The 15,806-nt window shown below is 39.0% G+C and overlaps 1 protein-coding gene across 4 annotated transcripts in view; it reads right to left on the reverse strand.

The window, feature by feature from the left end:
* Positions 1 to 572: 572 nt before the first annotated feature.
* bchs (blue cheese) overlaps positions 573 to 15,806 on the reverse strand; it is a 34,463-nt gene continuing 19,229 nt past the window's right edge. For all 4 annotated transcript variants that reach the window (XM_053756427.2, XM_053756424.2, XM_053756426.2 and 1 more), the window contains 22 exons: positions 15,430 to 15,688; positions 14,738 to 14,886; positions 14,413 to 14,516; positions 14,163 to 14,260; positions 13,785 to 14,014; positions 13,433 to 13,538; positions 12,715 to 12,864; positions 12,152 to 12,370; positions 11,632 to 11,783; positions 11,107 to 11,234; positions 10,536 to 10,770; positions 10,017 to 10,243; positions 9,082 to 9,335; positions 8,342 to 8,596; positions 7,838 to 8,026; positions 7,227 to 7,388; positions 6,713 to 6,815; positions 6,091 to 6,381; positions 5,548 to 5,715; positions 4,777 to 4,940; positions 4,273 to 4,380; positions 573 to 3,480 (listed from right to left, as the gene is read on the reverse strand). In XM_053756427.2, coding sequence (XP_053612402.1) covers positions 3,322 to 3,480; positions 4,273 to 4,380; positions 4,777 to 4,940; positions 5,548 to 5,715; positions 6,091 to 6,381; positions 6,713 to 6,815; positions 7,227 to 7,388; positions 7,838 to 8,026; positions 8,342 to 8,596; positions 9,082 to 9,335; positions 10,017 to 10,243; positions 10,536 to 10,770; positions 11,107 to 11,234; positions 11,632 to 11,783; positions 12,152 to 12,370; positions 12,715 to 12,864; positions 13,433 to 13,538; positions 13,785 to 14,014; positions 14,163 to 14,260; positions 14,413 to 14,516; positions 14,738 to 14,886; positions 15,430 to 15,688 — 3,910 coding nt within the window. In that variant the 3' untranslated portion in view covers positions 573 to 3,321. The remainder of the gene's footprint in view (positions 3,481 to 4,272; positions 4,381 to 4,776; positions 4,941 to 5,547; positions 5,716 to 6,090; positions 6,382 to 6,712; positions 6,816 to 7,226; positions 7,389 to 7,837; positions 8,027 to 8,341; positions 8,597 to 9,081; positions 9,336 to 10,016; positions 10,244 to 10,535; positions 10,771 to 11,106; positions 11,235 to 11,631; positions 11,784 to 12,151; positions 12,371 to 12,714; positions 12,865 to 13,432; positions 13,539 to 13,784; positions 14,015 to 14,162; positions 14,261 to 14,412; positions 14,517 to 14,737; positions 14,887 to 15,429; positions 15,689 to 15,806) is intronic.

Consider the following 15,806-nt stretch of genomic DNA (forward strand, 5'->3'; position numbering starts at 1 on the left):
GTTCAAGCAGCCGCAACACTGGTGCGATCCGATTATACGTATGCTAGCGGCCCATCCCGGCTTCGCCCGGGTAAAAACATACCGGCTTCGCCCGGGTAAAAACATAATCCTACTAATATTATAAATGCGAATAATTGTGAGGATGTAATGTATGTATGTTTGTTTGTTACTCTTTCACGCAAAATGTACTGGACGGATTGTTATTGAAATTTGGTACACGGACAGAACATAACCTGGCAAAACAGTTATTTTTATCCCGAGATTCCCACGGTAGCTAAGCACCGGGACGTAGTTAGTAATACATCTAAACCTTCCTCAGGAATCACACTATTAATCCGTGCAGTAGTTTTTGAGTTTATCGCCGAGCGGATAAAACACGGCAAAGGATTTACATTTAATATGTAAGGATTAACAAATTTTTCGTAAATTAATAGAAGAGTACATCCAACTTCTTAGTAATTAATTATTAAATTCACATTAATTAATCCTCGATAACTACAACACTGCACAAATCCAAAAAGTAATACAAAAGGTAGATAAGTTTTCGTCGGTTGAATAAAAATACATTTGCGTCTTGCTGCATTGTTTTATTCATTTAGACATGAATACATTAGTCAACGGCATAAACTTCGGTGCCTACGTACTACCTAAACAACGTATATATTGTCTGTAAATTATTTTCCTATACATACAGATCGGGTGACTAAGAAACATCCACTTATGTTTAAAGTCTATTCTCAGCGTGAGTGAGGCTGGTGATGTATAAACCATATAGCTACAGCAATAGAAAATAAACAGTAAACATCTGGAAAACATATCCGAAATTGTAAATATTGGGAATGTATGTATCTATAGGTGAATCTGAATCTAAAAAACTTTCTTAGGAATAATACTCCATTATTATTCCTGGTTTGCCATTGTCTTCACCATTTCTCACACCAGCGGACTCATCGACTATCCCACGATGTATTCTTTCATTGGATAATAGGTATTCACAAATTTACTTCCAGTACAATTCAGAAAACGAGGAAATGTGTGAATTACTTTTACTCGCCTCACTCACGCAGAGTTTAAATCATTATATCTACCGTGACCAATTCGTACCTAGAAGGGTCTTAATATTACATATTTTTTCTTTATAATTCCATCATAGAAATTCAAGCATTTGTAAAGCAGTTCTAGAATTACAAATATAGAAAACTATTTATGGCTGACTTTACAACGGACACTATTTATTAGGAGACTATTAATTTGAACTTTTGTAGTGTAAATAAGCGGGGAAATATATATATAAATTCAACAAAGTAACTAGGTATACATAAGTTCATTACACATACCCTGTACATATTTTACTCGTGTCTAAACATGTCTCATCAGATTCACTGATTTGAGAGAGGTAAGTCATATAAACACGGAATATAATTCTATATGTACAGGGTAAAATAATACATCTTTACATCTTTTAATTTGAAGGTACAAAGATTGTGACTAGGAATGTTATCTACAAATGCATTTAATTATTGTTTAGTATTAGGATTTTTTGTTTTACAATTAAATCGAGTGCTACGATTTTTTTCCCAAAATAATTAAATAATAAATATATATGACTAGTAAATTAGAAAATAATTTAATTTTAACAACATATTACGTTAGCATTACATACAGTCTAATCACTTTAGACAATAATTAAAAATATATATTAATATCACTTAAATTAAATATCACAAACTAAGGAAATTTTAAATTAACTTTGAAAATACAATTTCTTCGACTTGAAACATTTCCAAATTAAAAATACAAACTCAATCTAACTGAGATCTGTAATAGATACCTACCACACTGATTTATTGATTAATCAACAATATACTTATTAATTAATACTGATTATATTTTATGCTTAAATAGTAATTACGTACATAGACATATCAAAATATTTCCATGTCATGTTAATGATAATATTTAAAAAATGTAAATAAAGAAATTCGATTTATATATTAATTTGTTAGTAAAATAAAAAAGCGAAGTATTAAAATTAATAAAATCAAATAAATATATCGAAAACAACATGATTAATTTTATATAATACATAATGCTTTGGCAAAGCCAGTTAGCCTTTTATTCAGCGCTTGATAGTGGAGGATTTGGCTTTATATTGATCGCAAAAGGTGATAAAGAATCTTATTTATGTTATTACTACATCATTACAAACATCGATTAATTAATCCCAGATAAATATTTAATACAATAGTAATCAATTTCATTTTTAAGCCACTCGATAAATTTTGGCTTGTCCTGTACAAAGGCATGGGTTAATCACCCCCACATAGATCATTAGTGAGATCATAGTTTGTGTCAAATTGTCTTTAAGATATACTTCCCGTACCGGTACAAATTTCCAATGAAGAAAAATTGGTACAGAAAAGATATAAAAATATGTAAATAATACGATTTAGTTATCGCAGTTGCATTGTAACGATTACAGTTCAGGCTAGAAGTTTTTACCAATAAATAAAAGAGTTTATGACACTCATAGAAAAAGTATAATTATTTTTTCAGGGAACCTGTACCCTTGTAAGATCAGTTTTTTCTCACGAGTTCTAAACATGTAAACAATCTACTCAGTTCTTATTGTTGAATAAATGAAATATTAGTTAAATTACACATTCTAGAATAAAACATTTATTTACGAAAGTTCCTAAAGTATATTTTAATGTATATTGCTATTTACATAACTAAGGGCCTGTTTCAGTGGTTGTTCATAAAATTGTCTTTCATAATAGGTCTATCTGGCCAATCGATAGATTTGTCTAACAGTTTTATCTCTCAGATTACAATATATTATTTTATCAGAAAGAGGTGAAACAGGCCCTAAGACTTGTAAGAAAAAACCAAGTTTACATAGATGAGTGGTTCCAACATGGTGAGTGGTACAGTTCAGGTGTTCGAGCGTGGTCAGTACAGTAGTGACACCAATGTTAGCAATAGCAACACATAATAATTAGAGCGACACGAAAAGGAGATGGACTTACGCGAGCTACAAGCTGGTGACACCTGACGGATCGGAGACGGTGGCGTGACGTCTTGCGTTGGAGACCATGACTCATTTTGTGTCACTAAACCCGGATAGTAACTGTTAGCAATAACACACTCGACAAGAAAGTACAGTCTGTCTGTGTAGTGTGTTGTTGCTAACACTGGTGTCAGACTATTCAAGTCGCCTAAAGGCACATGCCATGATTTTACGACTATCTACCGCCAACCAATGGCAAGTAGTCGCATAAACACTGACACACATTAAGTTAGTCGTGTGTAGTGTAGTGCCTACGTGTTGTGTATGTTGTCGTGGCAGCGCTGGCAGACGCGCACGGGTCTGAGCGCGCGCAGCCGCCGCACGGGCGCCGAGTACCGCGAGCAGCGGCCGCAGAACACCGCGCCGCACTCGCGGCAGTGGTGGCGACGCTCCAGCGCCGTGAAACGCACCTACGACATTGCGTTTTGATAGCCGACATTTTTTTTGAAGATAAAAATTATTTTATTTGCAAAGACACGTAAATATATACTTAAAATATAAAAACAGTTAGACTCAACATGCAACCATAGAATGGTGTGCAAATATAGTTACAGTCGCTGCTATACATACTTAAGTAAAGAAAAAGAAAAAACAATTTAAATACGATAAACACGAATGAAAAATTTAAATGCTGATTTTGTTATGTGAACGTTCTTGGGTATAAGGAAGAAAAATAAATGTTACATAGCAAAATCCAATCTCTCTACATTGGAGCCGAGACGCCCCAAAGTCCCTGGACTTTACAAAAACCAAGATAACAAGATTATTAGAAATTTTTCTGATTAGGGTAAAAAAAATTGCCATTAAGTTAGCTAAGAATGTCTTTGTACATTCTACATACACTAGATATACGATGATAAGGAATGGATATTTGTCTAAATGTGCGCAGCATGATACAAAATATAATAACACTTTTTAATGTTTTATTTGCCGACTTACTGAACAACACTAGTATAACAAATAGTAAGATATTATTGGAGCGAACACAAATCGATTCAACGACAGTCAGCAGATCAAAATTCGTTTCAATTGAATAATTTCAATTGAATTGCTTTGAATTTCAATGATCTGCAATCAGTCGTTTGAAAGTGGTTAATAATAATTCGAGAAAAAATAAAAATATATAAATGACCGTTGAATTCCAATATCGATAATATAGACCATTCAAAATATCTGCAAATAAGGAATACCTATGTACTTACCTGACATTGAGTGCAGTACGGTGCGGTGTCGTCTCGTATCCAGTGGTCGGCCGGGCCGCCCTTCGCGCCCGAAGTACTCGACATGTCTGGCGCTGACCACCGGAATATCTGCGTCAAAAATGTGGTATTAGTGATCCTAAAGTGATGATAGGATTATATTGTCTTTAGATGAGAAAACGGTGTCGTGGAGATCAAATTTCTGAATGAAAGTGGGACCACTAATTTAGAGTTAATTTAATAGCTATATAAATCTGTGGAGTGTGGTTCAGAATTGAATTTACCGATTTTTTTAATTCAAGCTTATATGGATTTTGAGAAATCAAAAAAATTTTTCGACGAAACGTGCTTTCGATGAAGACTGATTCTGTGAAACTGTGGACACCCTTTGAAGGCACGCAAAGCCGTCGGTGCCGATTGTATTTGCAGTCATGAAAACCCGTTAATCCGCAATGGACCCGCGCGGTGGGTCATGGCCAAACGCCTGGCAGTGAGCGGTGGACATACCCGGCCCCTGGCGTCGCCCACAGCCAGCCCGCGCGCGGAGCGGGCGGCGGCGAGCGCGGTGACGGCGGCGGGGCTGGCGTTGTCGCGCCGCTCGAACGCCGTGTGCATCGTCAGCTTGCCGCGCAGCACGAGCCGCCGCTTCCATCTCACGTTCACGTTCGGCTCTGCATCACAACTTCACTTTCTCTAACACCACATTGTTAACACATTGGGACAAATCACACAGATTGAGTTAGCCCCAAAGTAAGTTCGAGACTTGTGTTATGGGATACTAATTCAACGATACTATATTTTATAACCACTACATATATAGATAAACATCCAAGACCCGGGCCAATCAGAAAAAGATCATTTTCCATCATGACCCGACCGGGGATCGAACCCGGGACCACTCGGTTCAGAGGCAAGCACTTTACCACTGCGCCACCTAGGACATATTTTTGCAATTAAATAATCTTTGTGTTTGTCTAAATGTCAGGAATAAGGAAGGAAAAATCAATTGCCAAGATGCTTTTACACGAGAACATGCTATGAAATAAAATCGTTCTAGAGCAGCGGTACTAGCTCGAAATAGCACCTTCAAAAACAAGCTGTTATTTATAGTAAGAATAAATAAGTACATAAATTAAAATCAATACAGGTGTGTGCGTGGGGCGACTTTGCTATTCAGACTTTGCTCCATTGTGACGCAACGACAACCACACCGCAATGTGATCAGTTCGCTACCGCTGTGGTCTCACTTCTAATCGAAACCCCCCTGTTAGTATTTACCCGGGGCAGACGTGAGAGGGTGCTGTGTGTCGGGACGGCAGACCAGCACGAAGGAGTCGCTGAGGCTGGTGTCGGACTTGCTGGGGCGGAGCCCCTCCGAGCTCTCCTGGGACCCGCACACGGCTTCCGTTGACCCACACTCGCTCGATTCGCCTATGCTGCCGCCACCTGTTGTACAATATACGTACATGTATATACTTAAACGTTTTTCTCAAGGAAGATGGAGCCACGAGTTACGAAACTCAAAGACCACGTTTAGCTTAATTTAGTTTATTATGTATGTTTAATGGATTAATAATAAAATTATAATAAGATAACAATTTATCTATTTAGAAAGTTATATAACACCGAACAATATTTATGAAAATAGCTACATTTAGCTATTAGAATGCCAGAATTCGTGTCGCACGACAATAGCCAAATTTGAGGAAACAAGAAACTTTAAACGTGTAAAATTTATGAATGATATTTTACGATGACATAACAGGCAAACATGCTTTTAAAAATGTCTATGGAATGACATTGAAATAAATACTTCCTTACTTTTTCTGAACAACGGATTTCCTTTAGATTTTCTCCTAAGCACAACATTCTCCTGCTTTTGCAGCTTATTTCTGACGATCTCTTTATCGCCTTCAAGGTCCTTCTCATTGTCGTAGCCCTTGGTTTCCTCATTCGAGTCGATATCAACAGTTTTCTCGACCGAAGCCTCATAGGTTTGCTCCTCGTCGCTACAAACGTCTTTCTCCTCGTGTCGCCGCGCTGACTCCTTGGCACTGGTAGTTTCGCACCCGTCTGATAAGGAACTTTCGGACGCTGACTTGGTAATGTTACCTGTATTGGTAAATATTGTAAGGTTTTAAAAAATGCACTGTAAGTATCTAAGACGCCTCGTTTCATTAACCACAATGGATTTGATTTTGTTTGGATTCAATGTTTTTTTTTTTTAATCTTTTGATTATAAAAGTCCTCAGTTATCCAACAGTCGGGCGCAAACCCATTTTGGGAAGAAACTGAGACATTACTGGACCCATCCCATCCCCCCATAAACCCATCTCTGCTCTCGCACAGCAATATCCAAAACTAATTCATAATAGGTCAAAAACATTGATATTTTCAATGACAACAAATTCAAAAGATTTGTATATTGAAATACAAAATTTACCTTCAACTTCCTGAGATAGGCTCATTTGTTTGACTAGTTCCTCTACTCGCTTGATCGTGGCCTCTCTGTCCGGCTCTTCATCGTCCTCCTTGGGCTCGAACTCCTTGGGATACATTTTAAATAGTTGATAAAATGTCTGATAGCCAGTAGGCAACAGCGATAAAAATTGTGTTCCTTAAGTATTGGATAGGGCTTACTGACAAATACCTTTATCCAGATTTATCTAGTAATTTATGTCAGATCCCCGATCCAGATGGAAATCCCGGTTATAAAATTAGTAAAGATATAGATTAATAGCTTTTGTCCGCAGCTTCGCCCGCGTTAATTTTCCGGGATGAAAGGTACCTTATGTACTTCTCCATACTTCAAACAACATGTATGCAAAATTTCAAGAAGCTTGGTTGATTAGATAGAGCGTGAAGTGGTGTGGAACAAACAAATGAATAAATAAATAAATAAACAAACAAACAAACTTCCTTTAGCATTATAGTATATTAGTTAGGATGTTCTTTACCTTGGGATCATTCTCAGACTTCGCGTCCTCGCTGTCCTGCACCGACAGCTTGAGGTTGTCCTTGTCGACGTCAACGGAAGTTGACGGGATCTCAGTGCTGGTCGCTTCTATACTCTCTTCTTGTTCCTCAGCTGTCTCCGCCACGTAGTCTATTGACCACATCTAAAAATATGCAATGCGTTAGCAATGATATTACATTATTTTATGTCACAGTACTGGGCAAAGACTCTGTCCCTTTCTACTACGACGCTTGCTCCTACGATATTACATTAGAAAATATTTATATCTATACAAATATAGATTAATCAGTATGTATTATATTCAAAACTTGCTACTCTGACAACCACTGTAGTATTCTGACTCTCAAGTCAGACAGAAGTACCTTTGGAGCCTTGGACGAAATTATATCATGAATGGGATGAGATGGTAGGAAGATAAAACCGCGTAGTCAAGTTAACTTGCATGGATCATTATGTCGCGGTAATAGGGGTGAGTTTACAATGAATTTTGGTAAAACGTTAATGACTTTGCGTTCAAAATTTCAGATTCCGCTACAATTTTTGCATTAAATGAGCCGTTATTTAGTAAGTGTTGTGGTTCGTGCAGCTCACCCGGACGACGCCGTCGCTGGAGCCGGTGAGGACGACGTTGAGCGGGTCCCACTCGCGCACCTGGCTGAAGGCGGCGCACAGCGCCTGCTGCGAGCGGTCGCGGCCGCCGCCCGTGTCCACGCCGCCCAGCAGCGACCCGTTGATCGACCACAGGTACAGCCAGCTCCCGCGGCAGGTCGCTATGTCGCCCTGCGATCGCACACGATTCATATATATTTCAATAAAAAGACATGGAAAACTTGTGAATATCTAAAGAAATGCATTATAATTATTTTACCATAGAGCCTAATAATGTGTGGGCTGAGAGTTTACGAGTTTGTTTATTGTGTTATGATGTCACGCTATTTACTGTCACGAAACATCGTAACAGCAAAAATAAAATTTAAGTTTAAATCATTCCATTTGTTTTAACGTAAAAGATAAATTGCATATTATTTACATTGTAGCTATCATTGTCAATACATTTCATAGATTGAAACCAGTAAAATGTGAAATAGCATTTACCGTAAGGTCGTGTATGGCGAGTGCAGAGACGGGCGGGGCGGGCGCGGACGCGGGCGCCCCGGGCGGCACGAGCTGGCGCACGAAGGAGCCCCGCTCCACGTCCCACACTATGCACTGGCCGTCGCGGCTGCCGCTCACCACCAGGTTGTACGCGGAGCTGGCGGCCAGACATGTCACTGCTTCTTCGTGCCCGTACAGACAGACTTTCACCGCTAGACGCCGCCGACGCGCCCAGTATTGCCATACTGTCACCACCTGACATATGGCAGTGGGAATGATGATGAAGAGCGTATGCAAATTACAGTCCTGAAGAACTGCATAAGCCGAAAATAAAAAAGGCCAAAAGTTCGATGTGCGACCACAAGGAACTATAATAGGTAACAGATATGCATGTAACTAATGTAATCATTTTAAAACCATCATTGTACACTTAGGTGGCAAATAAATGAATATGAATATATATTGTTGAGTGCAATAAGCTTTAAATAAATCGCTCGTAACGGATTCTGATGCAGTTTTCACTGTTGTTTAGAAGATTTATTAACGAAGTTTTATACAGATAAAATAACGTATTAGACCGCGAAGCTGAAGCGAAGCCGAGTCAGTAGTAAAATATATAAGTACCTACAGTTAACATTGACATACAATTTTAAAATCAGTACTTTATGTTACTTGTTACATTAGTCTATAAGAAACATTGTTTATGGAGACACATAAATATTTACTATGGCAATACTCACGGTGCTAGTTCCCGCAGTGACTATGGTCTTCGCCGAGGGACACACGCACGTAACAATCTCTCCGCACGCCTGCGCGACTGTCTCGCACACGAACACAGCCTTATCATTGTCATAATTGCCGATCCGCAGAGAGTGGTCTGCGAAGCCCCACGCCACGTATTTGTTGTACGTCGGCGGCATTAGCACTTTGTTCTGCTCCACGGCCAATATAGCCTTGTCTGTGTAAAGTATCTGTCCCACTGGGCCTTTCACCTCTGCAAAGATACAGTTTATTAGTTCATGTAAACATATTGAAGTAGTCAGCGCTGTTAGTTAGGAAATTTAATGTTCATCCAAAATTTTATATAAGCCTACTAATGTTTTAATGTTACAAATAAAAATGAGACATAAGAAAATATAATACATTTTACGAACATTATCAACTACTTAGTTATTTCCAAAATAAAAATACGCGAAGCCTATGAAATAGTTATATTATTACAATTTTAATAGAAAGCAAGTTTCAATGGTAACACTCTTATTATATTCGAAGCGGTGGTGGTGTAATAGTTAAGACGCCCGCCTGTGGATCGAAAGGTATCAGGTTCGTATCCTACTCGTGCGAGTGAGTGTGTGATTTGCATACCAATCTGATTCATATATAGTAGTTTTCATAGACCACCACTTGCTTCCGGTGAAGGAAAACATCATGAGGAATCCTGCAAAAATCGTGATGAAACCTAGTGTGTATGCTACTACCTGCCACTAGATGGCGGTAAGTAGTCGTAAAAGTCATGTCAGATGCCTTTAGGAGACTTGAATAAAATCTGACACCAGTGTTAGCAATAACACACTCGATATGATGATGAAAGGTAACACTTTGGAAAATAAAAAATCAAAACTTGAAAACAACGAATCAACCAACATTTAATGAACTTATCAGCTGTTTTATTTACCTTTAACAGGCTGCAGCGAAGGCCTCAAGTTGTCCAGGTTATGGAAGAACAACTTCTCCGGCGGCGTGATGCCCTGCGACGGGATGATGTTGTTCGGATCTAGGATGGTGGAGCTCCGCTGCGACATCTTCTTGCTGGGGTGCGCTTTCTTGAACAACTGCTTCGGTATCTGACCGAAATTGTTTATGAATCCTATCGTCGCGTTCTTCTTTAGCGGGTCGTCGATGCTGGAAGTCGTTGTTATAGTGAAAAACACTTCAGAATATAACTGAGACATAGTCGAGGAAAATATAAATGTGAATCCTTTTATAAAGAAAACTAATAAGGCTAGACCATAAAATAAAAATGTTTGCACTAAAATTAAAATCGTTTCCTGAATGTTTATTCGCTAACTGGTGAGTGCTAGTGGCGCATCCTCCACACTAGCGCCCCTAGCGGGGTACTTAAGCGCGATAGTGTGAGTGTGGGTATTTCCGGGAGGGGTTTACTAGAAAGTAGAGCAATAATTTAGCAACGCACTTGTAGATATCGACGTTGCCCTCGTAGAACAGATGGTGGAACACATTGCAGGCGTCCACACACGCCGGCCCCTGCTGCTTGTGCCCGAACACCAGGTCTATCCAGTGGTGCAGGCGTTGTGACACGAAGTCGGACTCGAGCGCCGCGCGGTGGACTCTGATGAACTCGCGCGGGTCACCCTTAGCCCACGGTGGTAGCACTACGTCGCCCAATGCCACGCCCGATTGTTTGCTGCCTGTCAAGGTGTAAAGCAGTGCTCATATCAACAGTACGTTTATGAAACGTGACCGACCTATTCGACCTAGTAATATTGTGATTTATTATGAAGTTTATCTATTAATGAACATGGGATTTTGGAAGTTTATCTAAATATGTATGTATATCATCAGTTAATATTACATAACACAATACTCAAACTTACTTTGGGGCTATCTTTTGGCATTAGCCCTTTGGTGGAAACTAAACTACACATCATAAGTTTATTTTATTATTCGTGTCTATTATATTCATTAGTATAAAAAGGAATTAAAATGTAAAGTGTCAACCTGACTTGATTCACATATTTACTCACCTAAATCGAAATTATTTGAATTGACTAGAAATTCAGGTAGATAAAAAAACTCCGGTATCAACTCTTTGACGTCAGCCATGTTATGCTGCGATGCTGAATTCCACGCTTCTTTCACGGAGTGGAACATTCTGAAACAATGGATTACTTAACTAAGAGATACGTTCATATAAATCAACGGCACACATCGTGATATAAGAACTTTTATTGGTTGGTATGTCTATAAAGAATAGAAAATTGAATATGATTAGATATGGCAACATAGTACTACAATGGCAAAAAATGTAGTTTGTTAAAAATGTATTTTCTACCCAATGTTGCTAGCCACGAGGACACAGCGCCTTCATTTATTTACTTCTCTTTTAGTGCAAGTATCCGAAATAACAATGTTGATAAACATGTACTTCGAAATAAATCCAATGTCAAAAAGCGGCCGGAATTATTGGAAACAACTGAGGAGTGCAAGGCTTTAATAGCAAAATAATTACTACAACAACAGAGTACAAACTCAAATTCCATATAATTTACCTGTCAGCTAAATCAAAATGGCCGCCCTGAAGCCTCAGGAAGTGCTGTGTGAAAGGCTCCATCCTCACTAGGTATGAGCACACGATCATCGCAGAGGAATAGTGCGTGCCATAGTGGTACGGCGGGGTTTCTCCGTGCGGGTCGTCCCATTCCTGTCCAATGAAGATTAACATTAGGCCTGATTGTTGTCGCAATTTAATTGAAACGTTTGGCACAATCTAACGTTAACATTTTCTTACAAGTCTTATTATGTTAACAATATTACCATGTATTTTTATGATTTTACAACAATATAAATTAAAATTGACTTTTTAGGTTAAAATTACTTTCGTGCTTAATAGATGTTTTTAGAATGTATAGGCATGTATACTTTTATTCATTTACTTTTATTAAATTTTTTAAGTATTGTGATTACTGGCCTATTCCCAGCAGTTAGAAAAAGAAGACTGTCAATGATGATGATAATGAAGTACTGTGAAGACATGTAAGAAAAAGCAAACTGTAATAGTATATTGAGTACCTTATATCTTTTCCTGAACTGCTCTAGCCTATGCGCGCTCTGAGCACCCATGGGCTTCGTGAGGTCTCGGAAGGTGTTAGGGTCCGTGAGGTCCAGCTCCAGGGAGTCGTAGTCCGCCAGGATCCACGGAAACACCGGGTACTGCATCAGGTCGTTGTAAGACCTCCCCGCCAGAGTGTTCAGGTGCATCAGGTATTGGAAATTTGAAATTTCGCCCCGCTGAAATTTAAGGTTGGCAAGTCAGTCACAGTATAGCGTGCCTAGTAGTAAATGAACACCGCAGTCCATGGACAACAGCCGCCCGATAAGAGTTACGGATGAGTTACAGACTTTGCTATAGAGATTATTGCAACCAGAACATACAACACTGGCACTGTTATTTTGCGGCAGAAATACCTTTGGTTTATGTACCTCCAGTAAACATTCTTAGAAGTAAGTCTATCGTTATAATTTCATACTACCCAAATAAATAAATGTATTAAAGTCCGCCATGCCCGTCTCTAGCGCAATGCAACGACAGACACAGGGCACTTCAGTACAGTGGTAGTGGGAGCGCTACTGACCAGCCAGCGCTGCGTGACAGACGTGTCCCCGATGAGCGTGGCCAGCAAGCCGCCGGGTTGCTCCACGGCCACGCCTCGCTTCTGTCCCGCCACTGAACCCGCTGCGCTATCCGCCATGCCCGTCGCTAGCGTCGTGAATCTGCTGTACACCTGATGAACCAAAACACAAGTGACGATATATTCATTTATCTGTATTTAAAGCAGTTTAGGTTGGTCACCCAGAATTCTAGCTTAAAAGCTGAGTCCAGAAAGATGTGTTAAAGTCATTAACTACTGGTGAAATGGAGAGGCCATAACTAGGCTTATCCCTTCCAACGTGTGGGTGGCATTCTGAGGCAGTGGGATAACACACTCATGTCAATATACCAAGTGCCACGGATTGTTACCGCTACAGGAAATAGTTTTATTTTTAAATTCATTGAAACACTACTAACATCGTATATAAGTTCTTTTGTATACTAACAATTATGGAGTGTAGTCTGAAATAAAAGATTTTTATTTTATTTATCAGACTTACATGGTTAATAAACTAAATGGATGATAACCGATAAACAGGAATGTTTTTTTATGAAAACTATCGTGATTTTATATAAAAAGCGTAAATCTATGACATCCCCTGTAAAGTTTTTACATGTGTGGTATTTGTACATATGTGTGCACGGCACAGTGCGCAAGCGTGTAACATAATGTAGCGTTATATTATTTTGTGAATACCAACCTTATTTCTCACTTTTCTAGGGAAGGCCAGTAAATAATTTCTGCCATCACTTGAAAATACTTCCAATGCTATTGGTTGGAGAAGATATCTCCGCTTGTGTACCTCCCTGTAGAAAACACAAAAACACATACTTATATTGATTTTTCATAAACTTTTCGTGATTATTTAATTGGTACACTACAGATAATAAAAATATATACATATGATATCGGTCACTGAAGTGTAGACGTTGAACTCATAAAATATATTTTTCCCGGGTCTTTAAGGAATATTTATGTTAAATGAAAATACATAAATAATGATGACCACGAGAAACTTCACAACATGGCAACTATTCGAAACATATGCTTACCGTATGTCTTCATAGAGAAATTTGGAGCATTGTCTTTGGTTACTCCTCTGGATACCCTGGCTAGGTAGTATGGGCTCGTAATCATCAGGGCAGCTGTCCAAATCTCTGATTTCCCTATTCTTCAATAGCGTGAAGCCATCGATGACGTAGCAATGTTCGCGCCCAAATAGAAGTAGACCTTCAGTCGTGTCGAGCCCTTGTATTCTTGCACAACGAAACATGTGGGATATCTAAAATATGTATGACGTTTTAGCCATCTAAGGATTTTAGCAGTTGACAACATTAAAAGAAATGAAAGGGGATGATACCGTCCACTACTGGTGTCAGATTATGTTATAGTAGAAAGGAGCTTAAAACTGGACTTATGTGTATTCCTACCTTTTCGTGGTGTTCAAGCAATCGTAAAAGAGTTTGGTTATCCGGCGGAGGCGGTGGTTGTTCATCCTCGTCCTCTAAATCTGGACCGTCCTCATTAGCTAAACAAAAATAAATAATAATTTAAATATTAAAACTAATAAAAAAGCATTAATAAAATCTTTTCCAAAAAAAAGTTTGGTTTGAGAGTAGCGCAAGTTATTACATTTGACAAATTAAATGAATTTAACTGTAACATGGTATCAAACATTACCTTCACCTGATGCTTGGTTGGTACCTCGACTGACCACACCGCTACTGACTAAATCAGATGGGGATCCATCCTCATTGGTCACTTCTAATGATGCATCTCTGTTGCTGAAAGAAAAAATAAATGAGAAAAACAAGACAGCATACTGCGTTTTCGATTTTTTTCAATACCTTTTAGAGACGTTTGTCTCTAAATTATTATAATTTCGTATACATATAGTTAGGAGTATAGAGAAGGATATAAGGTTGGTGAACGAAGTCGCGGGCAAAAGCTAGTTTATCTTACTTACCTCTAAATAGTGTAATTTATATAATAAAAAAATGCTTACTTAGTAATTTCTTCTTCATAGGTTTGCAAGTCTGCGGCGTCCATAAAATCAGCCTCGCCCAAGTTGTTCCCGGCCGAGCGCCATTGTTGATACACTCTGTAGTATTCCTTGCTGTCTAAACTCTGGGCCACTTTGTACTTTAGTTGTTTCTGAAATCAATGTTTTATAACCCTAGTAGAAGCATATGGAGGAGACCTTTGACAAAACTCTAGGCCACTTTGTACTTTAGTTGTTTCTGAAATCAATGTTTGATAATCCTAGTAGAAGCATATGGAGGAGACCTTTGACAAAACTCTAGGCCACTTTGTACTTTAGTTGTTTCTGAAATCAATGTTTGATAATCCTAGTAGAAGCATATGGAGGAGACCTTTGACAAAACTCTAGGCCACTTTGTACTTTAGTTGTTTCTGAAATCAATGTTTGATAATCCTAGTAGAAGCATATGGAGGAGACCTTTGACAAGCAGTGAGACAAAAAAACCTTAATTTATTGTACGTGACATTTGTAAGTTAAATTTACATTACAAGTCTTTGTGGATCTTGGGCCCTCCCATTGCCGGAGACTTCGCTGGTATTAAGTCTAAACAAAGAATAGCCCATTATAGGGCTAAACAGTAACCCACCCTATATATTTACAAATCCAGCTATTTCTATCTCATATTCGATCCTCAAGAGTTCTACTGTTCAACTTACATTATCAGGGTTTTCCAAATCAGGTCTGTAAGGATAATGGAGATAGAACAGATGATTCCTCCTGAGCATCTTCCTCATGCGACATGGCCCCTCGGTGGAGTCCAGCAGCCACTTGTCCAGGGGGTTGGGGGTGGGGGGCCCCCACAGCGCCCGCTCGCGGGTCAGTTCCCTCCAAGCGCCCGCCCACTCCGCTTGCACGTCGCGTTGTGTGTGTAACGCTGTTAACGCGCTTAACGCTAGGCGCCCGCTCCACGCTTGTCTGTCATACGAACATGTTTATTATAAGGTAAAGTTTTGCAAAACAAGCATTGAATTCATGAGCATTTGATGTTTCTATGTATTTTTTGAGACAGCGTGTGGAGAAGGGGCAATGTTGT

This window comes from Plodia interpunctella, chromosome 16, assembly GCF_027563975.2.
Source record: "Plodia interpunctella isolate USDA-ARS_2022_Savannah chromosome 16, ilPloInte3.2, whole genome shotgun sequence".
NCBI classification, from domain to species: domain Eukaryota; kingdom Metazoa; phylum Arthropoda; class Insecta; order Lepidoptera; family Pyralidae; genus Plodia; species Plodia interpunctella.